The 26,979-nt window shown below is 38.1% G+C and overlaps 3 protein-coding genes across 6 annotated transcripts in view; 2 read left to right on the top strand and 1 right to left on the bottom strand.

Annotated features, from left to right (window-relative positions):
• The first annotated feature begins 1,264 nt into the window (after window positions 1-1,264).
• Window positions 1,265-2,559, top strand: LOC109042339 (S-phase kinase-associated protein 1). Its single transcript, XM_019059023.2, has one exon. It carries the CDS (start codon window positions 1,488-1,490, stop codon window positions 1,974-1,976), a length of 489 nt encoding a protein of 162 aa, XP_018914568.1. The 5' UTR covers window positions 1,265-1,487; the 3' UTR covers window positions 1,977-2,559.
• Window positions 2,560-6,317: 3,758 nt separating this feature from the next.
• On the bottom strand, window positions 6,318-25,221 carry dre4 (SPT16 homolog, facilitates chromatin remodeling subunit dre4). The gene is made up of 11 exons (XM_019058943.2): window positions 25,011-25,221; window positions 23,122-23,226; window positions 22,304-22,465; window positions 21,056-21,208; window positions 19,113-19,259; window positions 17,215-17,366; window positions 16,051-16,165; window positions 14,310-14,458; window positions 11,119-11,305; window positions 8,110-10,238; window positions 6,318-6,741 (listed from the first exon to the last, which is right to left on the bottom strand). Exons 1-11 carry the CDS (start codon window positions 25,077-25,079, stop codon window positions 6,735-6,737), a joined length of 3,375 nt encoding a protein of 1,124 aa, XP_018914488.1. The 5' UTR covers window positions 25,080-25,221; the 3' UTR covers window positions 6,318-6,734.
• A 147-nt stretch (window positions 25,222-25,368) lies between these two features.
• The window catches only part of snama (something that sticks like glue), a 51,695-nt gene continuing 50,084 nt past the window's right edge, over window positions 25,369-26,979 (top strand). For all 4 annotated transcript variants that reach the window (XM_072296548.1, XM_072296546.1, XM_072296547.1 and 1 more), the window contains exon 1: window positions 25,369-25,608. The gene's annotated coding sequence lies outside the window, so the exon portion shown is untranslated. The remainder of the gene's footprint in view (window positions 25,609-26,979) is intronic.

Below are 26,979 nucleotides of genomic sequence, written 5' to 3'. Positions count from 1 at the left end.
TTTGTTCAAAATCCTTCATGCATCTCATCTTTTCTCCAAAGTGTCGCTCATCATTGTAATACACTGGAAGCTTCAATTAAAAATGGTTTAAAATTTTCCGAAGACTAAAATGATTTTTAGTCCTGTCCAGCTGGTTGATAGAAATCTACCAAGAAACCTAACCTACTCAGGTACTTCTTTTCTTAATTTCTCGTCGTTTGGCTATCAAGGATGTCAGCGATGAGTTCAGTTTTTAGTCGCTAGTGCAACTAGCCTGAGAAGTTTACAGATCCAAAATTTAAGTACGCTTATCCATAATTTTTGACATTAATTTCATGTATTATAAATCAAAAAAATTAACAAACTTTTCTTGAGAGTTCAGCCGTATCCCAATTTTTCTAAGTTGCCCAAGGCAAGTTTCTTTTTGTATGAATGGACGCAACTAAGAAAGTTACCTGGGAATTGAGAAATGGAAAATTTTCCCTTTACCACAAACTAAATTCAGTGAAATTTCTAAGAGATTTTCTCCACTGTGAGCTGTCCATCTTTATTGAGCTGCCCTTGACGATTTTGAAACATTAAGTGGACTAAACGCTCTCATGTAAAAAACTGATTCATTCTCTATAATTCTGATGATTTGAAGATTCAAAACTGTCATTATACAGCTGTAGAAGAGGAGATTCCCGGTTTCTGGAACGAAATTCTCGATTTTTCCTGAAGTTTTTTACCCTTCTAGACCGTAATTTAGGAATGCAAGATAACCCTCTGCCTCATTAAAGATCAATGTGGCATTATGCCAAGGGTAGTACGTGAATACTGTTGTTAATTAATTTAAGTCAATAGTAAATTAGAGCAGATGTTTATTGAATCTGTATTCCGTAGAAAGACATCAATTGATACTCTCAATCCATCTTATTCCAGACTTCACTCGATGAATTCTCTAAGAATAGTTTCAGCTATGTAGGAATGCGAGACGCTCAAAATATTTCCCTCCTTTTTTTCAAATTTCCATGGAAATAGTGCCGCTCTCTGCTTTCCCGCGTCCTTTCTCCTTCTCTTCTCTCTGCCCCCCTAGCCCTTACTCGTGATAACTAAATTGTGGTAGAGAAGAGGTGGAAGCATAGTGCTCTTTTGATGACGTCATTTTTAGTGATCCAGTAGCATCATAAGCTATGATTGGTGAAAGAGCCCTAGAAAAAAAAATTCTTGAAATTACGTCATCAAGATACTGTTCTCACTTTCAATCGCCGGCCATCGCCGTCAACCTCTGTCTTCTTCATATCGAAATCGTTGAGTACGCAAGTTTTCTTACATTTTTCTCGATTCGCGTCCCTCGCATCATGCATGGCTCGTGCCTTTTTTTGTCGAAAACTTAGAAATCGTCCGTGGCCCTGTCTGAATTCTAGTGACTAGTGACTTTACTCAAACCTTACTGAGCTCTCCTTATAGCTCTGTCTTGTGTTGTATTTTAGTAATACCGTATCACTTGTGTAAATCTCAAAATCAACATGCCGAACATCAGGCTTCAGAGCTCTGACGGTGAGGTTTTCGTGGTTGATTATGAAATTGCAAAATCTTCTGTAACGATTAAAACCATGATTGAAGACTTGGGTTTGGAAGAAGATGACGAAGAAGTGGTGCCCCTGCCTAACGTGAACTCAGCTATTTTGAAAAAAGTTATCCAATGGGCTACATACCACAAGGACGACCCTCCTCCACCCGACGATGATGAGAACAAGGAAAAGAGGACAGATGATATATCCAGTTGGGATGCAGATTTCCTGAAAGTCGATCAAGGTACCCTCTTTGAATTAATTTTGGCCGCCAACTATCTGGATATCAAAGGACTCTTAGATTGTACATGCAAGACTGTAGCCAACATGATCAAAGGCAAGGCTCCTGAGGAAATCCGCAAGACGTTCAACATCAGGAACGATTTCACTCCCAGCGAAGAAGAGCAAGTGCGCAAGGAAAACGAGTGGTGCGAAGAGAAGTAATAGGACTCTGCAACAGGGTTCTGTTTTCTTTCAACTTGTTTCATGTCTCGCTTTTATTTTTGTATGGTCATCTCTCACAGCATTTCATCAAGCGGTCGGTGCAGGTTGTCAGATTTTCCTGAAGTAACTGTAAACAATACACGATGAGCCTCTTATTTTTCCACTATTTTTAACTTTTCCATCATTTATCCGGTTTCAATCGATATGTCAATATTTTCTATTCTCCAACTTTTCCTATTTTAGTTTGTTTTTCCTTTGTTCTGTGGTCTGAAGGTTTGAAAATCAGATCCAATGTACACTGAAGCTTTTATGTGAGTGTTTGTGATGGAAAATTTTTTGTATTCTCTTTGCATTTAGGTTCTTCCTAGTTACATTTTAATTTTCAAGCTCATAGTAACTTTTTGTCACCTCTATTCTATGAATAATTCTCAAATGAATTCGAATAATTTTAACATCTTGTAACAGCGAATTTCTTGGTGAACAAGTACCTAAATTTGACATTTCTTTAAGCAATAGCTTTAGAAATTCTCCTTTACTGTTTCCATTGTGTAAATATTTTCATTATTAAACTTTAATTACTCTACCACTGTATTTGTCATTTTAGTGTTTCTTTTAGTGTTCAGGCAGTTCAATAGAATACAGTTGAATCTCACAATAACATAGGTATTTTAAGTGAACGGAGATGTTGCATGTGTGAGGAATTTGCGATTTGACTGTGGAATCTTTTGTAAAAGTTTGCAAGAAACACAATGGTGCCACTGTTTTTCTCCAAAATCAACTCCCAAGCTCACAAAAAGCTCTCAAGCTGAGGCCATAATGGAGGGGATATTCCACGCTAACCTGAGAGTCCACCTCTACATCAGGACAAATTCTCCTTGCAAAGATAGGGAGCAAATACATTGACAGGGCTGCCACTTTATTTGGGGACTTGAAAACTGTAAACACGGCATCACTGCTAATGTATTTGCTCCCTATCTTTGCATGGAGAGTTCGTCTTGATGTAGAGGTGGACTCTCAGGATAGCGTGGGATATCCCCTCCATTTTGGCTTCAACTTGAGAGCTTTCTTTGAGCTTGGGAGTTGGTCTCAGAGAAAACCAGTGGAACCATCGTGTTTCTTGCGAACTTTTACGTAAGAATCAATAGTCAAATCACAAATTCCTCTCACATGCAACATCTCCATCGTTCAATTTTTTCTTAGCTGGAGTAACAGATGCAAATATGAAGGGCTAGTGTGAATCAGTCATCAGCATTCCCAACTGAGCTGTTCAACTCTCATATCAACGGTTCAAGTTGAAGATTGCGTATCTTTGATTGGGGCGTCGCCAATCTCTGCTCATGTCCTTTTCCATTTAAAAGAAACAAACCATAAGTTTTTCTTACAACTTTTCAAAGTTTTGGGCTTTGTTACCTATCATATCGAGGGCATAAATCCATAATCACATATCTCGTTTGTGGTGCCTGGAAAACTCAGCCTCTATGCTATTTTTTTCAAGGAGAACAAATTGACATCATTCCTTCAAGTTTTTGCAGAATTTTTTTCGCACAGAGCAGAAAAATCACAGCAGTTTAAAAGAATTTCCATTGAGTAGTTTTCAGTTTTAAAAATAAAGTGTGACAGGAAGTCTGCGATGTCACAAACCGAGTTATGTGGTTGCTGACTTACTCGGTCAACATAGTGAATCAACATCATACATGCACCTCTAATTAGACTGCATTTAGTTGTTGGGAAAGCACTATTGCCGGCTCACTTATGAAACAGCGAGTGTGACATTACTCTTCCTATGTAAATAAGCGCTTTCACAAACCAATCAGAAACTGTAGTTATCCTCATCGCAAAATGAAGTCCTCATAATAAGAAGGAATATGTGAAATCTGCACTGTTGAAAAGTGTATGAATACAAATTCGAGGCGAAGACTTAAGATGAGGAACCATTTTTCAAAAATAAATGATGAATAATAAAGGAAGTCATCCTTTCAACAAGTTGAGGTGTTTGTAGAACATTTTTTGCATTGTTTGAGAACAAATTTTTTATTTTCATTTGGAGCAACCAATTATTAAATATGTTGTCTAAGTGACCATTTTTTTCACCTTCAACCGTACCATTTATCACTAAGGGACCTCTTATTTGATTGAAAAATTGTTTTCTTTGATCTCATAATTCTGAGCATACAATGCGACCAAGTTCAGTAGAAAGGAACCAAAAACACTTCGATGCTGCTAAGGCTTCGCAACTACCTCTATCAAGTCGAGGACTCTTAAAGTTAAACAAGTTTTCCACACAAAATGAATCAATTTTTTAAAATCCCGTTTAAATTATTTATTTTCCACATGTCCTCTCAGGCAATCCTAGCAGCAAATAACCTAGTGCTTTATTTTGGCAGCGAAGTTATGTCTGTGGTTCCGCTGCTAAACTGAATTCACTTTGCAATATTTAAACCAACAATTCTTATTCCTGAAATCTTCTTCTTAGCAATGCCACTAGAAAGTAGAAGTCTTCAGCCATAAGTCTGTTATGAAATAAAGTATTTATTCTTATTTCTCTGGTACATGATCATTCTAAGGCATGTGAATAAGTAAAATGACTTTTAGTGAGAGAAAGTAAGAGTTTTTTGAGTTGTACATGTGATCTGATACTCATTATCATCGTGAACTAGATGATAAATGTAACTGCATTTGAACTTCCCAAATTTTCCACCCATAAGCATTTTAGCAGGAAACTTGGGGTACTTCAACCCGAAAAGTTTACTAATTGTTCTTTTAATATCACAAAATTTGGTCTTTCGAACCGAATTGCTTGGTTTGTCTCTTGATATGAATTGGATCATTTGAATTAATTTTGTAACCTCAGAACGAAGTCACATTCCTGCATCTGGGAAATGATGGGATATGCAGCGCCCTCAGCTGATTCAAATTTTGAATTTACTAATGCAAAAACTGCTTCATTAGAATTCCCGACATTACTGTAGTCACTGCCTAAAGAAAACTTGCGAGTTTCCTACTTGTCACCTGAAACTCACAGAGGACACTAGGAGTGACTGCAGCTACATTGTTGCCAGGCAGTGCTGATAAATCACCGCTTTGTTTAAGTTTCCATCTTTTGGATAGCTGCTATCATTCAGAACGAAGCCTCTGAAAGTTATGCTTGAGGTAGAAGGTCGAAATCATCAAAATTTTCGTCAAGCTTCAGGTAAGTAAATAATATAGTTTACTAAATTCTTTTTATGCCAAGGTGATGACATTCTCCTGTCTTATTGTCGGTTGCGTTGCACATCTAAAGACTGATCCTAACTGGAACATAGTGGGTCATCAACTTGATAAAGTAGTGCAAGTTTACTCAGCACTTAAAATGATGATGGCCCAATCTGCTCCAGAAACGATATTGGCAATAGTTCATTTGAAAGAGTGACTAATAATAGGACAGTGCAAGGAACCTCAGAGGAGAGGTGGTATGCTGCGAGCCCCCCACTTCATTTCTCTCCTGGTGGGACAGCAACCTGTGGTCTTCTCTTTAGCCCAATCAATTGGCAATGAGACAGAACTATTTTTATCCATTAGTTACGCACAATTTTTTGCAAACCTTTACATCAACCAGACAAGAGAGACGGAGGCATTTTACTCATTTATTTTTATTTGCTCGCAAGCTGTCTTCGAGTGTGACAGCAGCCTTAGCTGTGAAGATTGGTGCACATCTCACCTTCTATCTCATAGGCGAAGAGCTGTAGAGGGAACTTTTCAATAAAAACTTATTACTTTTTTTCTTCCATTTTTTTTAAATGTCAAAAAATGAGAAAAAATAGAGGAGCTGGATAATTTTTGAAAAGTTTGGCTCAACAGCTACTTCTGACCTTTCGGCAGAGTGAAGAAAAGGAAATTTTTGCGTGATACAAAATCTGTATTTTAAGTGTTGTTGAATGCAAAAGATGAAACTTTTCACAGTACTTTTCATGAAATTCAACAGAGAAACATGTGACAAAAGCTTGACTAAGATCATTTCAAGTCACACAAGAAAGGAAGGGGGGGGGGGGGATTAATAAGTGCAGGAAACATTTAGTAAATTGAGAATTTTGAACCAAAGCATTCATAAAAACAAAATGGGATGAAAATAGATTAACAATTCCCATTATTCACCGGTGTCATTCACTGTTCAGCCTTCATCAGTTAGAGATTGTAGACTTTCACTTCCATCCTTAACTTTAAGCCAACTGACAGCGCATGACTAGTGCTTAATAAAAGTAACAATAATTTGATACTTTCAGAGAACAGAATTATAATTTACAACTCTGAATTTTCCAAACACGCACTTGAGTTAGAGTGTAAATTAAACTGGTACTTTGGGGGGGGGGGGGGGGATGAACAATTTTTGCTTCAGTCCCATGTCTTCAGAAAAACTAAATGCCATTCTGACTATGCTGCTCAGACAAAATTTAGATTTAAATACTTAAAAGAATATGGAAGAAAGAAAAATGTACATTAACGGAAATACAGTTGAAAAACGAACACTAACTTAGGGGGAAAAATTGTAAGAAAGAGCCTTAATTGCAAATGCTGACACTAATTTTCTGAATGGAACATATAAGTGACACAATTTCTAATAGTAATAGTAATATGATGAACATAGATGTCGAGCTCTAGATAACATGATACTTTTAAATTAATGGGTATAAAACTTTAAAAATATTACAAAAGAGAAGAGAGAAAAATAGCAGGAGCCATGAGTGTAGTAATAAATTAACATCCAGACGCTGGGCCATTTACCTATTTCCTGAAAAAGAAAAAAACAGAAAATTAATCAAAGAAAGTTACTTAAATGAAAGTAAAAATCAATTTAAGTACGTCTCCACAGAGGGCAAGCACAACTTGGCCAGAAAATAGTAATTCTTTAAATTATTCTTTTTTTTTATATAAAGTAGTTGTTCTCCTAAAGGCATACCGAGAAATTCCGTCCTAGCTGATCTCATGAGTGAGATGAGTGTTTAAAATCAAAATTCTTATGTGCTTAACTCGAGAGAATTGGGTCTGATAAGAGGATTTCTTGTGAATACAACATGTATTATCTTGCTGAGAAAAGGTACTGCTACTGAGTTAAAGATACAAAGCCTTTTGTTTGGAACTGAGTTTGGCGTGTCTAATTTTCCTGGGCGGTGCAAGATAAGGAAAGAGGAGCTCCCCCCTCACTCACCTACACTTCCCTTTTGATAATGAGTGTAAAACTGCCAAAAAATGCACATATCAGACTAGATTTTCTCAATGTTGACACAAAGAAAGTTCAATTTCAAAAGCTCACATTGCTTAGGATACTGTAAGGAACAGCATAAAAAACAATCACAAAATTTAGCTGGCACTGAGTTTCTTCATAGTCCTTGCGTAGTCCTTCAGGGAAGAATTATGCCATTAGAAGATGAGAAGATAAATTAATTAAAATTGAGATTTTTTTAATTTTGAAAGATCTATCATTCAAAACAAAATTATGATGCATGCTTCCAGCTTAAAAAAAGTCAAAGTTGGTGAAATTAGTCAGGAAGTTTGGAAAAAAATTCATTTTACGGTGACAACCTTCCATCGCCACATGACTACCTCTTAAACCTCTGGGGCATCGAGAGCAAAGGTATTGAATTAATTTTGATCCTCAAATTCTTAGCTTCAAATTCGTAAAAAGGTCCAACATTTCCATCAACCAGTTGGCAATATCATTAGATTTTTTTGCAAGGATCTGTTTTTATAATACATGTTCAATCCTTTTTCAACCCACTTTCTACATGGATCGCATTTAGCAAAAAGGAACCAGCGCGATTGCAGTGTTTTCAAAACTGCTCCTTTTCTTTTAGAAATACTTAATGTACGTACAGTATTAAAATTTATACAATTATTTTCCTTCAAAATTTACGAGTTTTTGGTGGAAAGACAATACCATTCGCTACTCAGGGAGATTTGGTAGATAACCATGAATGAGCAATATTTTTACAACACTGTAATTGCGCTGGTTCCTTTATCCTTAATGCGATCCACATGATGCCTTTATATTTAATATTGAAAAACCAATTAAAACCAAAAAAAAATAATTTGAGAGAGGTGATTTTCATGAGGTACGGAGTTCTTGAGTTGAGAGAAATCAGGAAGCTGAGATGCTCACCTGGATTTTTTTGGAGAGCTTCCATGCTTGTGACTCTTGTCATCATGGCTACGCTTCCTGTCTTTGCTGGATGAGGATGAGTGATGACTGGAAGATTTACTAGGACTCTTGCTTGATGAGGAATGATGACTGGATGACTTGCTTTTGCTTGATGATGATGAATGACGGTGACTTGATGAGGATTTGCTTGGACTCTTGTGCGAAGATGAGTGGGAGGATTTGTGGCTGCTGCTGTGGTGACGACTGCTACTGCTGCTGCCTTTGCTGCTCTTGTGGTGTCCGTGGCGGCCTCCTTTCTTGGAGGATGAGTATTCATCCTCAAAGTCCATCTTCTCCTTATCTTCCTCAGCAGCTTCTCGCTCGAGATCAGACCAGTCTTTCCCTGATTCGTCTGAACTGCCTAGCTCTTCCTCACTGTCATCATCGTCATCTTCTGAAACTTCCGAATAGTCTGAGTCTTCGTCCGACTCCTCATCATCATCGTCCAAATCAGTAGGCTCGTATGCATCATCCTCTTCTTCCTCCTCGTCTTCTGCTTCAGCTTCATCATCCGACTCCGGATCGAGGAAAGTCCATCCACCAGTTTCGAAGAATGATTCTGGGTCATCAATGATCGTCTTTAAAATTTTTGCCCAGTTCAATGTTTGAACTCCTTCAGTGTATCTTATATCGCATGAGTTAAGCCACTCTTTGACATGATCCAGAAGGTTCATTGGTATAGCGCTTACCATGGCTACTTTATGATGGTAGTCTTTGAAAACGAATACCATGTCAAAGTTTTTGAGCTGAAATTGGACTCGCTCAAAATGAACCAACTCGATATCTTCAAGGGTCACGACAAACGGAGGCCATTCTGTTAAATTGATCAAACATCCGGCTGTAGGTTGAAGTAAAACAGTGCTTCTGAAGGGAGCACCCAAAAAGCCAAGTTCTCTGAATGGTGTTTCGAATTCTATTTCTTGTTTTGTCGCAGATTCTACCTTTTCGCAGAAACTTTTGAAAGCTGCTTTTAATTTGTGGCGGAGTTCACGCTCACTTTGTTCAGCCGCCAAATCATCACGATCATGCATGTGTTGATGTTTACCTAAATCTGTCGTGATCTCTCCAACCTCAGTGTAGAATTGTACATCTAAGTGCTTCTTTTTGCCAAACATGATGGCGTTTTTCAGGTGGAAGTGAAGAAGAATTATCATTTCCCCATCGCATGGCTGGAAGAACGCATGCTTTATGTTGTTGTACAGGATGTCAACCTTGTCTCCACGCAACGATGTGTAGCGAAAACCATTTACATGTGCTTCCAAAGTTCCAGACATTCTTTTATTGACAATGTTGGGCCGGATGAACAAGCCTTTTAATTTAGGATTTCCTTTGCTTTGAGATAGAACTAACGAGTCTTGTTTGACAAGGTCTTCTTTCTCTTTTTCTTCTGCTTCTCGTGTTTTGAATTTCTTTTGTACTTCTTTTATCAGACGGAATGCAGTATTCAAATTGGAGGATGGCGCAATAGCCTCACCAGGTTGACGTATATTTGTACTACGATAGGTTACTTCTTTCACAAATATAGAATCTGGCTGTGGGATACTAGAGCTGTCACCACGGCCGCTTGGAGGTGCCAAATGAAAGAAATTCACTCGGAGATAGGTATAGTCACCTTCTACACTCTGAGAGATATTCTTGATGGTGGAAATGTGGAATGGAACTGGTATGCCATGAATTGGCAATACTACAGTTTCATACTGACTATCTACAAAAATTTTTAAGGATTTAATTTCACTATTCCTGGGAAACTGATCACGATTCTTGTAGGATACATTTGACTTGCGTACTCTCTCTTCTTGTTTGCCACCAGACTGAGCTGCAAGCCTCTGTTTGGCCTTCTCATTTAAGGCAATACCAAGAGCTTTTTGATGCTCTTTTCTCTTAGCTTCATTGGAGGAATCCATCCTAAGCTTTTGATCGAGAACTGCAGAGCGTTTTCCGCGTCCTGTAATTGGTGCATCTTGCTTCGGCTTATTTTCTTTGTTCTCTTCCTCCTCATCTTCTTCTTCATCATTCTCATCTTTTACCTCAAGGGTGACACTTTTCTGCTTTTTCTTAGCACTGGCAGTGAGAAGAGTTGCAGGAGCATTCTGCAAAAATAGAAAAATCATGAAATTACACAATAGGGTATGAAAAAATAGCAAAAGAATATTATACGAACAGCAATTTTTTACTGGATATATCAGTCACCAAATTTTTGCCCACTTGATGGACATGATTGGAGAAAACCTGTGGTGATGCTGTCAGCTGGCTTATTTAGTCAGTCCACACCAGCCTCTCTTCAACTGAAATTTTTTGTTGCATGCCAAGATAATCGGAACAAAAAAAAATCGGTGGCTGATACCCTATAAGAAACTGCAGTTAATAATTGGTAGCCTTGATTAAACCTTGGTTAGAATATACGAACAAAATGAAGGTTTTTCAGATCAAAAACAAAAATACCCAAGTTATTGTTAGAGGTGAACTTTTTGTTTTTCAAAACAATTAAGTTGACTTATAGGAGCATTTGCAAAGGAAGAAAGAAAAAAAACCCTCGAAAAAGGATCCTTGGATCTAAAGAAATGAACATTGCTATTCCTGTGTTCACATTCTTTACATTAAAGGGCTTTTACTATAAATTTGAAAAAAACTGAAAATTATGAGTCTGAAAGGAAAATACCTTGCATCTTGAATAAATGCAAAAATTCAACAATTAAAATACAATAAGAAGACTGTATTTTGTGGTAGAATTTTCTAGCAATGTCTGACATGGACGAGATCTTTAGTTTTTCCATAGACCCATTTTTGGCTCCTTCCTGAAATCATCAACTGATTCTGGATAGTTAAACATGTGTCAGTACATATGGACGTATTTATGCTAAAAGGAACTATAAGCATAGGGCTTGCGTTAGACATAGTTCCTTTTAGCATAAATACGTCCTTATAACGATGCTTTGAGGATGGATTCTTCCTTGTTTGATGCCAACTCACCTCATTCACCAAAACTGTGTCACCGATGAAGAAAGCATAAGTTTTCCCCTCTTTGTCAGAGGCTTCTTTGTTGGCGAGCCCAGCAAGGCCCACGTTGAGATTGTAAATCTGATTTTTGCGAGCAGGTGTTGTCGTTTTTGGAGCAATCAGCAGCGAGCTTTCACGAAATTCAATACCCATAGCAAAGCTGCAAAAAGATAAATTTCTAATTCAAGCATGAGTGAATAAATAGCAGCTTTATTGGGTAAAATAAACTTTCTCCTTTTATTTACCAAGCTGAACTCATGATCTTGACGCCAGGTCAGGACTGAGCAAGTGTCACTCATTCCAAGACATGGGGACCATTCTACGCACTTTCAATACCTTTACCACTAGTGATATTTTATCAATACTTAAAAAAGTAGGGGGTTCTGCCTCCTGGCCGCTACACGGCCAAACCTGCGGGCCCTGTGGGCCCCAAGCGGCCTTTGGGGGCAAGATAGTCGGAATTGCCTGTTGGCGGTTATTGAGCAAATAATTTTGATTGAATAATAAAACGATGTTTCAAAGAAAAATTTCCCGCCAAACAATTTTCTTAATGACCTTCTCCATACTCTGAATTTTTATTCATTTTTTGGAAGTCAAGCTGGACAGGGCCACATAGAGTACCTTCATAGACAGAGTATGGCCATTCGTATCTTTTTACTACAGGAAAACTGTTCCGCTTTTTGATTGGTAAACGAGTTTTTAGGCTTCATGATGCTCTTAGGGCCGTAAATAAACAAACAAGATGGCGGCTCACCGTAACATCGATAAGAAGCTAAATTTGACAAAAATGTCAATTATACGGCAGTAACATTTTAAACTGGCATATCTACGAATAACACACGAAAAACACATTAAAACATTGTTAAATCGCCTTTCACCTTTATCACAGGAGGATGTAAGATGTGCATAACCTCAATCTTGCTTGCTGATAACAGCCATCTTGTTTGTTTATTTACGGCCCTAAGAGCATCAAGTCAGCCTATTCGCTCGCGACCAATGAAAAACCGGAACAGAAATGGCCATACTCTGTCTATAAAGGTACTCTAGGGCCACATAGCTGTCTATGACCAAACAAAGGCCTCTGAAAGTAAGGACCCACTCTATTAAAACTCTGACCTTTGAATTCCCCTTTCTCACTACTGCCTATCGACAGTCTTACTCCCCTTCCTCACCCCATCCATCGAGCACCTTAAAAATGATTTTAATTAGAAAAGGGAGGATATTGCTTAGACTTGACACCAATTTGCACTGTAATTCATAAATTTGTTACGATGATCAAGTTTTAATGCACTGATGAGCCTTGTATAAGAGGTTTTTTTTGTTTGTTTTTCTCCCTCAATGACTAAGACAGTCATCATGGATAAACAGGACAAAGGCTTTTCAACGATAACTTTAATAAACAGACAATTTTACTCCAGCTTTTTCAGGCGAGTTCTGAGGGCATTAAAGGTGTTTTAAGTCTATGTTTTTGCCACATTAATTGAGGACACCGCACCAAGAACAGCCTATAACCGCGTTTGAAAAAAACGCATTTAAAGTTTTGTTTTTGATGTACTGCGCAGACTTTTCTATGCAGGTACCCTGTTTTGGTGTTTTTGGGTGACCTAACCCTTCTATTGAAGGATGCGGGGTAGATTTTGCAATACATTTTGGGTTTACACTCTAATAAATTTAATTTAAAAAAGCGGTTTATAGGCCATTATTACGCCCAACAGTCATTTTGGTGGCAATATGAAGTATCAATCATTTTAATCACGCATTTGGGCCAGCGGGGATTTTTCTGAAACCGGGCCCAAACGATACCTTATGATACCCTAAAACTCTGGTTAAAATTTTAGCTTGAGTATACGCACGATTTTTGAGAAATGAGGGAGCAAAGTTGCCAAATCGCCATCATTCTGGACAGCATTTCTACAGCGAAAAGACAGGGAAAATAGACGAAAAAGTTACACCTTTGGTGGGTTTTGGCTGTATTTGTTCTTATTGGGCCCCCAAGCATTTAACTGTGTTCAGTTTCAAAAATGTTGGTCGCACAGTGGTCCAAAATGGGAGAAATCGTCGACAAATCAGGATTCTTTGTCAAATTTTTAAAAATTTTATAAAATTGTCGGTCTGCTGCAGTTTTCATGGCTAACAATGTTCTTATTGGTCTTCAATGCATGAAATTGTGTTCAGCTTCACAAATTTACATCGCACAGTGGTCAAAAATGAGGGAATTAGTGGACAAATTAAGATCCTCTGTGAAACTTTTAAAAATGAAGTGAAACTGTTGGTCCCCAGTAGAGTTTAGATCCCGGAAAAATGCTTTAAATTCTTTTTTGGACTGTTTAAATCTTTTATTAAGTTTTTCTCTCCATTTTTCCTTCTTTCTTTTAAATTTCTGAAGGTTTGCATATTTTATTGAGTTAATGCTAAAAAGTCTATTCTAAAACAACGTTCTATAAACAATACGGTCTGACATGCAGTAATAATTAAAAAAATTGAATACATGAATTTTTTCGGGATCTAAACTCTACAGGGGACCAACAGTTTCACTTCATTTTTAAAAAGTTTCACAGAGGATCTTAATTTGTCCACTAATTCCCTCATTTTTGACCACTGTGCGATGTAAATTTGTGAAGCTGAACACAATTTCATGCATTGAGGACCAATAAGAACATTGTTAGCCATGAAAACTGCAGCCGACCGACAATTTTACATAAATTTTTAAAAATTTGACAAAGAATCCTGATTTGTCGACGATTTCTCCCCATTTTGGACCACTGTGCGACCAACATTTTTGAAACTGAACACAGTTAAATGCTTGGGGGCCCAATAAGAACAATTACAGCCGAAACCCATCAAAGGTGTAACTTTTTCGTCCATTTTCCCTGTCTTTTCGCTGTAGAAATGCTGTCCAGAATGATGGCGATTTGGCAACTTTGCTCCCTCATTTCTCAAAAATCGTGCGTATACTCAAGCTAAAATTTTAACCAGAGTTTTAGGGTATCATAAGGTATCGTTTGGGCTCGGTTTCAGAAAAATCCCCGCTGGCCCAAATTGTGCCATTCTTGGCGTCGCTCTTTGGGTAGTCCAAAAATTAGATGATACATTTGTCTGGCGAAGAAAATTAGTCCTCTTTTCATTAACGTTAGAAGTCAATAAATAGGCCCAAAGAGACTTACCCAAAATTTTTAGTGAGGTGATCCACAAAGTCAGGTTTTGTTTCTTTAGCAAAACTGACTCCTGCTTCATATACATCACAAAGTTTTGTGCCAGCTTGGAGTACAGTCAGCAGTTTTTCAAACAGATCACACAGGAAAACGTAATTATCCTGAAACAAAAACAGACTCAAAATCATTGAATTCATTGCCTTCCTGACTTAAGGGTGCATTTACATTTTACAATGAGCTTCACCATCCATACTACTCAATGCTTTTCTTAGCTCATCTTAACGAGTAGTAACGCCATATTGTCAGGCGAGCAAAATATTAGTTTGATAAGGACCCACGTTTTAATTGAAAATCTGCTCGGGTGGACAGCAGTGTAAAGATAGCATTTTCTGCTCATTCTACTTGCTGACCACACATCAAGGAACGGACATTAACTGGACTCGAATGAAAGAGCAGTTGACATAAGCCTTTTTGACGATTAAACTCTTGTGCAGCTCAAAATAGCTGATAGCCTATGCCTGGATACTAAACATTTAAATAGTGGAGAGGGTGACAAGAATCCTCAGAACTTAAGGCAAGGAAGTGACAGCACTGATAATCAAAAAGTAAACAACTGTCAATTTATCTGACACGCTTTCTTGTGTCCCATTTTCCAATGTCCATACTACAGGTATTGATACTTAACAATTCATAAACAAGAACCACAAACAAAATAAATTGACGATATTAAGTGCTGGTCACACCGTTAAGAATGATAATTTTTTTTTTTGATACGGCAAGTAAAGACAATATATAATAAAACCTCAATGTAACAACTTTTGATTTTATGACTTTTTCAATGTACTGACAATTTTCTACGGACTCATTAAAATTCCTAAACTACCAATGTATTTTTTTTAGGAATAACGTCATCGCAGCAAACCTGGATTCAATTGGGTGACAGTTTTGTTGGCCAGTGATTGAAAGAAGGCTTTATTATGCTTATGTAAATTGTTGGCTAAGGCAAAACAATTTGGATTTCCGATAGCCTTCATTTACTTTTTCTACAGAGAAATAATTGACAATTTTCCTTATGTTTTCAGAGAAGTTTCTTCATCTGGAGAGGATTTCCCAAAAAATTTCAGTTAGTTTTTTCTTCTAAAAAATAAAACTCAATTGGAAATTTTTCAACGTTGCAATGGAGTTCTGCATTTTAAGCCTTTCCGAAACCATTTACAATAGGTCGATTGGGTTAGTCAGAGAATCGTGCTTTGATAATTTTAGAATATAGCTCAGCAAAAAATAGAAAGATCTCTCCAAATACAGAGATTTTAAATCCAATACTTGAGGAGATATCACCATTCATAAGACAGGGTGTACAACGGTGGTGCATATCATACTGTAGTTTCTTCCACTTTGGTTTATACTCGTTTTAAGAGGAGCAATCAGTGCAAATGTGAGTATCGGTACACACCATGTTTTTCGAAGCTTGAAATCTCTATTGATACTGCACAAAGAAACTAGGTGCCTGAATCAATCAATAAATTTTTTTTTTTTTTTTCCTCCGATATACAAGCTTAAACCATCAAAATGTGACTCTGCAACTATCGCAACTGAACGGTTTTTCATTTTACTTTTAATAAAGAAGCTAACTTTGTAAAATTGACTTCTTTAATCAATACCAAGTTCACTTGTGCCAGTTTTGGAAAGTTCATTAGGTTCATGTAGATCATGTCACATTCAAAAGAACTTCAAAGTAGAGAAAATTACGAACCTTTATTTCTGAGGTGGGATTGACTAATAATGTTCTCACTATGTTTGAACAGTAAGACTTGTACCTTGCCCCAACAGAGCAAACAATGACGCCAAAGTGAAGATTGTTTTTGTCACTATAATTGAAAACGGAACATTATTAGAGGAAACTTAGGTGAAACATCACTGAACACATATATGAGGGGAAAGTAAATTGAGCTCTTTAAAACAGCTCTTACATAGGTTTTAAAAGAATTTCCTTAATATGTCATGCATCAATGCAAGAGAAAGAGAAAAATATCGATAAATCTCGTTAAAATGAGGTGAGTATTTCACCATTGTGTTACTGCATTTTTAAAGTATGGGGACCTATGTCGCAAAAATGTTTCGAGGGGGGAGGGAGGAGTGCCGAAAAATTTGAAAGTTAGCATTACACATTTTACGAATGGTCCCTTACTCAGCCACTCGTCAGTCGTAAAAAAATTCTTGAGGAGTTGTCTAATTTTTAAGAATGGCTTAAAAATATAGTGGAGGCAAAAAATAATAAAAATAAAAATTGAAAGATAAGAAATAAGCTGGGAAATTTTTAATCATGTTAGTTCAATACAAGATATGGGATCCTCACAAAAAGGTCACTTGATATCAATCCCGGAATTGCACCCAAAGAATTCTTTTGCTAGATTGTGATTGCATTTGCATAATCAACTTGTGAAAACACAGTCGACATATTTTAAGGAGGGAGGATCAACATGGCTATTTGAATTGACCATTCCTTTCTTAAGGGCAATCTAGAATTGTGAACTACCATATTTTTTACAAGACTACACTGCACTTGAGAAGGACTCAAATATTGGTTGCTGAAGTCAAAAGATGTGTTTGAGAATATCAGATTATAATGTTGTATGTAAGCTTCTGCTCATGCTCCGTTCTTTTGCAGGGAAACTGATCAACAAGTTTGATTTTAATTTTCTGTGGATTTTCTTCACTCATTCTGAAAAATCTGTCGAAATTGCAAGGAAGCATTTTGATCAGTTTCTTTGGAAGAGAATAAAATATAATTGGAGATTTTATAACGTTGAAATTGAGATGGGCATTTTATGTACGTATTTAGCCATCCATATGAATCTTGATTGACTGGTGTTATTAATTGTCTGAGCCACAGAGATCTAATTTAGAGTTTTAATACCTTGATGCACTGAATTTCAAACTATAGTTTCCTCCACTTTGAATGATGGCAGGATAGCACATATCTAGTTGACTTGGGTCAATGGAGCCGATGTATTTTTTGTCTGCAATGGCTGATTCCACACCTGATGCAAGCTTGTCATGGCGAACTTTCTGCAACCAAAATAAACAGACCGGTCAAATGAATTATTGTTGGTTTAAATATGATGAAACACATATTTTATCAGGAAAAGAAAAATTAAAAATAGGATGCAGGCTATTTTGTCAATTTATACACAAAAATCCAAATTGCGATGAAACCTGAGTACAAAAGAAACTTCTCACACTCAAATGAATCTGACAATTTAATCAATCATTCAACGATGATCTGAATAGGATAAGGGACCAAAATGAATAAACTGGAAAGAGTATGAAGGGTATTAGGTAATGAGACTAGCATCATTGAGCAAAATAAGAGTCTCATGGAGGATTATATTGAACTAAATGAGTTCTTGCTCAAAAGTCAGTGCCTATTACAGCGGTGCTGATGGTTCTCGACCCCATGACAGGCCAGTCGAGACCAAAGTGTGGACATGTTCTGAAAATTGCGTACATTGACAGGCTTCATTTCCTTTAAGATTGGCAATTTTCGTCTCCTGTAAATAACCTGATCTGTGCAAATATCTGAAAAAGAATTGCAAATCTAATAAAACATTTACACGTTAATTGCCGCACTGAGTTCTAAAGAGCGGAAATAGTTGGTCCTACTGCGCCATGGTTTGCCTTATAATTCACGGCAAATTGAGAGGCGCCAACAATAATCAAATATGACAGATGGCACTCTGAGGCAGCTGTAGCGCTACTTCTAAGACACGGGTTTAACATTAGGCTCATTCATGCAATGGTAAAGTACTTTCTCCACTCAGCAGAAATTATTTAAGAATGGCTTCCACAAGTGCCGGTCCTGTCGGTCAAGCATGGCGCAGCAGGACAAACTCCTAAAAATGCTGTGGCGGTTAGCATGTTAATCATTGCGTTTTGCCGACCTTTCTGAAAAAGTCCAGCGCAATCAAGACAACTGTGGAGGCCTCCTCGAAAATGGGCCTGTTGCAAACTTTTGCTAGAGCAAAAATAGGAGTCGTTCCTTATAAATTATGTCTAAATAATCACAATGAGCGCATCGGCAAACTCTGAAATGCACTCCTAACTTTACAATCTGCGTAAGAAATTTGCGTTTTTTTAAGATTCCCGCTTCAAAAAGAATACTATAGCACAGATGAACATTTCGTCAGAGGAGTCGTTTCATTCAATCCCTGCTTAACATGGCCGATGCTTCCGCGCGCAAGTTGAGGAGAGCACAAGGTCAATCAAGGTGGATATCTATCAACGTGAGAAAAATGTGAATGTAAACACGCCGATTGTTAACAGGTGATTAGAATCATTGTCCCGTCACATGTGTTTTGGTGGATTGGCATCGGCTTTGTTGAATATTGCGTAGTATCCTTGTGTGCAGGAATTAGATGGAATGACTCCTCTAACAAAATGTCCATCTGAGCTGTGTTATCGTTTTTGAAGCAGGAAGCTCGAAAAAATGCAAATTTCTTACGCAAATTGTGAAGTAAGGTGTCCATTTCAGACTTTGCCAATGCGCTCATTGTGATTTTTGAGACACTTCCAATAAGTAACAACTATTAATTTTGCTCTATCAAAAGTTTAAAACAGGTCCATTGCTAAGACTTGGAACTATTTGCACTCCTACCTCATTGTCTAGATTTTCTTTATTTTTTAATTCAGATGCTGGAAGGTTTCAGACACTCAAAATAGGAGGCAGCTTTCAAAAGATCAGATAAGCTGTTAATAGGCCAAAGCCTGAGAAGAAAAACACAAGAGAATCGACAATCAATAAAATGGAAAACCTACCTTGTCTGCATCAATTATATCCATAATTTCATCCTTCAAATATTTTGTGAAAAGGTCACAAGAGACTTGCGAGGCTTTCTTGATGATTGCAACTTCATTTTCATCCTTGACACTCATGACCATTCCAATGGCTGCAGTAATGTCAACCTGAAAAAAAACCAAAATTGCTTCGAATTTTCTCTTTTGATGCAGCAGATGACGTACAGGAAAGACATTCCAATTTGAACTTCATAGAGGTGTCGTCAGCTAAGTTGACGGTTGTTTACTTTTGGTTTGCAAACGGCGAATTCGGGCCTCTGCACAAAGCGGCGTTTCCTACTATCCACCTTGGGAACATTTGTCTCATGATCGTATCATAAAAAAAACTACTCATGATACGCGACTTTTATGTGGTTGTGATTTCTGTGTGGCTAAAAATTAAAGTGTTACAAGGTTTGAAAGTATTAAAAAGCTTATCTAAGCTTGTGTTCTTTATTCTGCGAGAGTCAGATGTTTTCATGTAGATAGTGACGCAGAAATGCTTGCAAATCGAAAGTAAACAACCATCAACATAGCTGACGACACCTCTAACTTTCTTTCACTGGACAAAAAATTTTAACAAGAAGCAGTTCAAATCAGATATCAACGGAGAGACTAACGAACCAAGTTTCTTGTTTGCAGAGTTTAAAAATCTCCGCTCCCATTTCATTTCTTGAAAAGAGAACAAATAAACATTAAATCTCGAAACTTTCGGACAATTTTCTTTGCATGAGGAAGAAAAATCATTTTTGAAGAGCTGACGTCAACTAATTTTGCATTTAAAAAATAAAGATTGACAGGAAGTTTGAAAGTCACAAATCGAGATACAGAATTACTAACTTATTTATTTTTGTTTTTTAAAAAAAAGAACGTCCTTCAGACCCTAAGAGAGTCCCTCAGGAAGTTTTAAAAAAACCTTTCTCAGCTGGGTGCGCCACGACAATCGCACCACAGAATTTGATACTCTCTGTTTCAGGCCTTGTTTAAAAGAAATTAGAATATTCTCAAATTGTGTGTTTCATGTCCCTCTGCACTCTAATGAGAAATACTTGGAACCTGGCCTAATTTTTGCGGCTCTCCTACCAGCAAAGAGGAAAAATTTAAAAAGGGACTGTTGCAAACTTCAGCTAAAGCAAAAAGAAGAGTTGCTTCTAATGGAGAATGGCTTAAAAATCACAATACGGGCATCAGGAAAGTCTGAAATTCACTCTTAACTTTACGATCTACTTATGCACTGTTTTGAGCTTCCCACTTTAAAACCATATTTCCGCACAGGTAAACATTTTGTGAGAGGAGTCATTCCATCCAATCCTTGCGCACCAAGATGCTACAAAATATTCTACATGACTGATGCTTCCGCGTACAAATCATAAAAGAAACACCATGGTCTTTATTGACCCAGTTGATAAGAAATGTTATGATGCATGTGCCATACTATCATTTTTGAAGCAGGAAGCTTCAAGGAATGCACTTTTATTGCGCAAATTGTGAAGTTTGGAGTATATTTCAGATTTTTCCAAGACGCTCATTGTGATTTATGAATCATTTTCTGTAAGAAATAACTTTTTTTCGCTCTGGCTGAAGTTTGCAATAGGCCCTTGACGGTTCAAATACAGAGATGCACCCAACGAAGGGTTAAAATAAGGCTGAAAGGACAAAAAACAAATTACCAAGCTTTATGCCTGGAGAAAATATGAGGGCTACAACGATGATTTTTTTTTCTTGAACAGTTATTAGACATGAGAGCAAGCCCTTATTAAGTTAAGAGGGTTTGAATGATACGATATGCTTTTTTAAAAGATGCTTATATGAGTCATGCTTGATGAGTCATCAAATCTGTTCCTCACTAAATAAATGAATGAAAGGAGACAAACAAAACTTTGAAGTCACAAGCTAGTAGACAATAAACTGGGTTCATAACTTACCGTTTCAAAGTTGCCTTTCTTTAGAGCTGCATTCCAAGAATCCATAAAAGCTCCTTGGAAATTCTCCTTTGAGAAAAGACCCACTGTTTTCCCATTCTTGGAACCTTTGATGGCATCCAATAATTTCTTAAAGCTTTCGCTGTCATCACCATTCTGAAAAAGAGTAGGTACAGATTTGAAAGACTTTTACCACAAAAGGTATGAAAGTACATATGAGTTACCTCAGTATCATTTGATTTCCAGCATGGATGCGGAAAATTTCCAGCTTAATAATGTACCACAAACATGAAACCATTCTTTGATTAAAAAAAGATAGGAACACTGAAGAAAATGTGGCACTATTGCGATGGATCACACGCTATTTTGGGGGAATTGTGTGTGTCCTATGTGCCGAGTGTTTTGGATTTTGGATTGTGGCAAGTGATGTCTCATAGCCGGCTTTTCGGGGCCGGAGCTAAGTTCGGCCGGCTTCAGCTTTGACTCTGGGCAGTCTGCTATGCGTTTTGGGAGAGTGTGCATTTGCTGAGGTCCGATGCCATAAGCACTAGGAGATTGGCCTGCTCAGTTGTTGTGTTAAAAGCATTTTCGTGGTCATAAAGTTTGTGTGTTCATTTGTGTTCTGCTACTTCGTAAGTGTTAGAGGGAATAAAGTTTGATCCCCATCAGAGACGTGTTAGAGGTTACTTTCCCTGTATAGAGCTACGCTGCGCCCCCAAAGCAGATAGACTCAGGGCTCTGGGACCGAACAACCGATTCACCCCGGGTCCATTACACTATCTTACTTGAATCAACATTCAAGGTATTTCAGGCAGTATAAAGCATGTTAGCTTTGTAGTGAATAAACGAGTGTCAGACTAACTTTGGAGACTATGTTAACACCACTTCTTGGCAGCGTTCATGCTTCAAGCACAATAGTCTACAAAATCCTAGAGGTGATAATAGATATGTATAATTTACAATGTCTTCAAAAAATTACATCGAGTGTATTTCCATTTAAAAGAGGAAGTGTGATAGGAAGTTCACAATGTTACAAACTAAGACTTAAATTCTGGCAGTTTCACTGTTGATATATTCTCCTGCAGCAAACAGAAAGCCTTGAAAAATCATTTCAGTATAGAAAAAACTAATCTAAAGATTCCTTTTTACATAGGGCCTCAAGGAAGAATTAAAACTTTGAAGTCATTTTTCTTTGTTCCAAGTCTATGTCATTTGGCTCAGTTTGGCTAAGTACTATCCATATGTACTTACTTTTTCACGGGTGAGCAATTTGATTGACGGCAAGCCTGCCTCATCCTTTGCTGACTCAATCTGACGGAGGAAATCAATCTTCTTTCTACTTGCCAAGAAATAAATAGTGTTTTGGGTGAAAACAGTCACAGTGTCTGTGAGTTCATAACCAAGGAGCCACAGCTGAAAAGGTGAAGAGAGAATTGAAATTTGTTTGGTCCTGTAGATTTATATCAAACAACTTGACATTGCTACAGCACCATTACATTGAAAAAGTGCAGGATTATCTTTTGAGTGGTACCTTAAGAAGTATAAAAAAAAGCAAAAAAAAGTATACAATACTCAAATTCTTGTGCAGGAGTTGTGAGGTTACTTGTTCTCAGAAGTGAATATTTGGCGGTGCTGTTAGTCTGAACTCTCTGAATACACGACAGATGGGATCTCTATTTAAGAAACTAAAAAGGAATGCCATCAGAGCTAGTAAAACAGTTTGTTAAATAGTAGATTCAACAACTTCACTCAAATGCCAATGCTCTCATTTAGAGGTTTCTAGATTTTTCCTCCTATGCTCCTTGTAAAATAAAATTATAAATTGCTCCTTATAAATTGCACCATCCAACAAATATTTACATGCTAACCGATGGGCCAACTGATGATTGATGCATCCGGACTGATGTGACTTTCGTTTCTTCTTTTCTTTCACCAGTTCTAAGCATTTAAATAAGAAATCGGAGAAAAGGCAAAAATAGGGGAAAATCCTATTTTAACAACACATTTTTTTAAGGTGGTTCTGTTTCATCCATAACATTTAAAGTCTGGCAAGAGGTGAATTGAATTACCTGCAAAGCTGAGGACTTGCAATAAACAGTGACTTCGTCAGCAGCAACTGCTGAGATTAAAGCATCTGCTTTCAGCAGAGTCTCATCCGAGTCTCCATTTTCACCCTGAAAAAAAGCAACGAAGTAAAAAATTTGAGAAATCGGAACTTTTGACAAGTACACAAAGTTGGTACTTCAGGCCTCAAACAACTGGCAGAATTATGCTGGACTTTAAAATGACGGTAATCCAGTTTGGGCAATGGGACAGTGACAAGGAATTAATACCACTAAGACAGTCTTTTTCACCAAAATTAACGCGGCTCTCTCCTTTCACAGAAAATTTTAAGAATTAATTTGGAGGGGGGGGGGGGGGGGAGATTGAGTGCTTTAAGAAAAAGTTTCTCATCCTTTACTGCATTCATAAAAAGCACATTTCCTAGACCCCTTATCTTTAGCCGCTCTAATGATAAAAAGAGAATTAATTCTCTGTCTCTGAGAAGATTAAAACATAATGCTACATGCAACAGTGAATCATGGACTTAGAGAGGTCCTTGAGTCTGTGTCTGAGTAGTCATCCAATTAGAACCAGACAACAGAAAATCTACTATCTTCGGTGAATGATGAGTAACCGAATGCAGCCATTACAATAGAGAATTTTTCTTCCCACCTTACTGAAATTGAAGAACCTCCCTTGGTATTCACTCTAAAATTCCATTTTAGCTCTAAATTGGACAAAGATCCACCCTCCAAATTAAACTTTAATTACACAATCAGGGCCTTGTTCTCTTTCAGCACAAGGAACGCAAGTTGTAGACAAACGATGGATGGGTTAAGATTGAGTCAGGTCTAGAGATAAGGTGCAAGCACATACAAAACATGTGAACATTCAATGGTCTTCGGAAAGACAAAATAGTGATGAAATCTAAAATAATTTTCATCGAAAAGAGTAACAATGCTGGGGGCTAGCATGAGTGTACACCATGACAAGTGGTGCTGATTGCTGCTATGACCAGGGATTTAGAGCTGAGGTTTGAGGCAGCATCATAAATGGAGCGGCATCGGCGCACAAGGCGGGTATCGGGCGCGGACTTTCATGCCGCATCGGACAGTGCCCCAGGGGATCGCATTTGCCCGTAAGGCCGCTTGACCTGGTGAAGCCGACACCCGGCATGACTTTTGATGCTGGGTGCCCAGCATCTAAAGTAAAGCGGCTTCATTTAGACACGTTGAACGCCAGTACCCCGGGCCCGACTGCTGAGCGGTTAATTGCACCAGGCTGCGTTTTCAACCCTTCCTCAGCGTCCACTTCGGAGAACTTCCCAGCGAGGCGTGGGCCGCCACGCCGATGGGAAGCGCAGACAGACAAAGGGGTGTTCTGCGAAATCATCACAAAGTCCAAGGGTCGCATATCCCGGCGGTCTTCTGGGACAACCCTGTCAGTAATGAAGCTGGGTGGCAGGACCAAATATTGATGCCGTATAGCGCTGCGAGCCGAGGTTCCGGCATCAAAAGTTGAAGCGCATGTTGGTCCCTAACCCAGCATCAGCGCTTGATACTGGCCTGGCCGGCACGCCAGCATTGGGCTTCGATGCCCGAAGCCGGCAGGTTGTGTGCATTAACGCCGCATGCCCGCTACCTGAGCATACGGCATTAATGCTGAAGCTGCGAGTCGATGCTGTACAGCATAACCTCATGAGGCGCCTCAAATCCCTGGCTATGACATCAAACAGTCGTAAGTATGAAGTTGGCCACCATTATAAAGGTCAAAAGTTGTGAGCTTTATTATCATGGGAGTTTGCATCTTATGATCTTCATGAAACGTGATAAATAATTAGGAGTTAGAGATATCATGAGTCAATAAAGTATGAAATGTGTAGACTTAAGCAAGTAAAAATAGGGTTATAGCAGACCTTCCAGGAGGAGTACAACTTCTTGACACGTTTAAAGAAAGCTTCCTTGTCGATCACAAAGTTCGCCATGGTCGGGATCTACTGCACGACCATTCGCTTGAACTGTTAAATGATAAGTAACTTAATTTTTCCAGAAAAACTACAATCTTCACGAAGAGACAATGAATATAGCGGTTCTGAGAATATGGCGGCAAGCGGCGGATTGACGAGAAGAACGACGAACGAACAACAAACGCACAAACGCTCATCGTTTCAAGATGACAGTTGAATGGTGGATGTCTTCAGCAAGGTGCCAAGTTTCAAGAAAAAGTGCAATTAAGAAGCTTAAATAACCGGAATTTTATCGTTTTAACGCACATTTTGACAATAGTGTATGGCGCTCGCTGCGGCTGCTGCTGCTGAAGCGAACTCCGCAAAGAAGTCTGTGCAGTGATACTGGTGAAGTGGAATTGAAAATATTTTATCTTTAATTACATAGTTACTCACACCTTAGTGAGACAGCTCATCGTGATCATCGGATTTTCAGTGATAGTTTTATCAGTATTTCAACATTAATTTACAGAGCTTCTGTGTCGAGATTATTCGCCGACAGGAAGAGGTATGTGAGCAAGATGGATTTCATCATGGCCTTGAACCACATCTTATCCTTCATATTTTATCATTTATCTGTTTACAATCACTTTAACTGGACATTTTGAGCACCAGACGTTGGAACCGCAACCCTCTGTCAATAGCTTTATCTTATTTCAGGTGTGAAATTCTCACCTTGTTTATGACTGCATGGTGAAGCAGAGGCTACTTAATGGCCTCTCATGCACCACTCAATTTCTGAGACATCTTTGTGGAGTCAACAACTATATACATTTGAGTATTAGCTGGTTCAACGCTCATTGCATGCTAAACATCTTGTATTGAAGCAATCTTGTATAGAGGGTTTCAGTAATTTGAGTACGCAATTCGATGCAATGATCCAACTTCCTGGTTGGTTAGGGTCAGGAATGTAATAGGATGAAATGCCTGCTTACGGAGGATGTCATGCGTTGACCTCTGCAATATTATCTCGAATCCTTACACTTACATCCCGATATAATGCCACACAAACACATGAAAATGGGATGCATTACACCAAGTAAGATTGGTTTCTTATTGTAAAGGGCAACATAAGGAATATATCCTCGAGCCTGGTTTCTGCCAGACGTTGCAACCTGTAGAGTTTTGAAGATTCCTCTATTGTTGAGAGCTCTCCAATTTTTATCCCGGTTTGAAGAATTAATTCTGCAGAGCTCTCAGGGTATTGAATGTGAAATTTGCTCAAGATAAATGTTTTCAAGTGAGGTTCCCATTTGACAAAGGCATTTCGACGGTGTTAGTCGGCAATCACATAACTCGTTTGTGGTGTCTGAAAATCTCTGCCTCTAAGTTATTTTTTTAATGGAGAACGAATTGACATCACTTATCGAAGTTTTTGCTGAATTTTCTTCGCACAGAGAAGAAAAATCACGGCAATTTTAAAGAATTGCGGTTGAGTAATTTTCTATTTAAAAAATAAAATATGACAAAAAATCTGCGACGTCGCTAACCGAGTTATGTGATGCCGACTTACACCGTCGATTAGTTATTAGAGCTAACTGAACAGTAGATTTCAGTAAGATGAATAGATGCTATTAGTGGCGACTTCATCATAAGGGCTTTTTTTTTATCGCGGATCAGGGTGAATCGCAGTGGAACGCACTGGATCGGAATCCTGAGCGATCCGGACCGATCCAAGTGTTCCAAGTGATAAAAAAATCCAAACTTGGAATTTAGTTCGATTTGTTATTGTTTTGATTTTTTGGAGACGGCAACTTCCTCGCATTAGGTTAGGATCACAGTGGATCGCAAGCTCGCCCCACCTCGGAAGAGCGATCCAGCGTTCCACCCTGATCCACCTGGAACGCTTGGATCACGCTGAGGAACGGAATAAAAAATT

Source organism: Bemisia tabaci, chromosome 2 (assembly GCF_918797505.1).
Source record: "Bemisia tabaci chromosome 2, PGI_BMITA_v3".
Taxonomy (NCBI): Eukaryota; Metazoa; Arthropoda; class Insecta; order Hemiptera; family Aleyrodidae; genus Bemisia; species Bemisia tabaci.
Note: the sequence above shows the minus strand (reverse complement) of the source record. Positions and strands in the feature narration are given on the sequence as shown.

Bases quoted from the DNA above. Each gene is read 5' to 3' on its own strand.
- LOC109042339 (XM_019059023.2), top strand. From the start codon at position 1,488: ATGCCGAACATCAGGCTTCAGAGCTCTGACGGTGAGGTTTTCGTGGTT.
- dre4 (XM_019058943.2), bottom strand. From the start codon at position 25,079: ATGGCGAACTTTGTGATCGACAAGGAAGCTTTCTTTAAACGTGTCAAG. The intron at 21,209-22,303 runs GTAAGTACATAT...ACTCTTTTTCAG, and splicing joins AATTGCTCACCCGTGAAAAA to AATGGTGATGACAGCGAAAG. The intron at 17,367-19,112 runs GTAGGTTTTCCA...TTTTGGTTGCAG, and splicing joins ATATAATTGATGCAGACAAG to AAAGTTCGCCATGACAAGCT.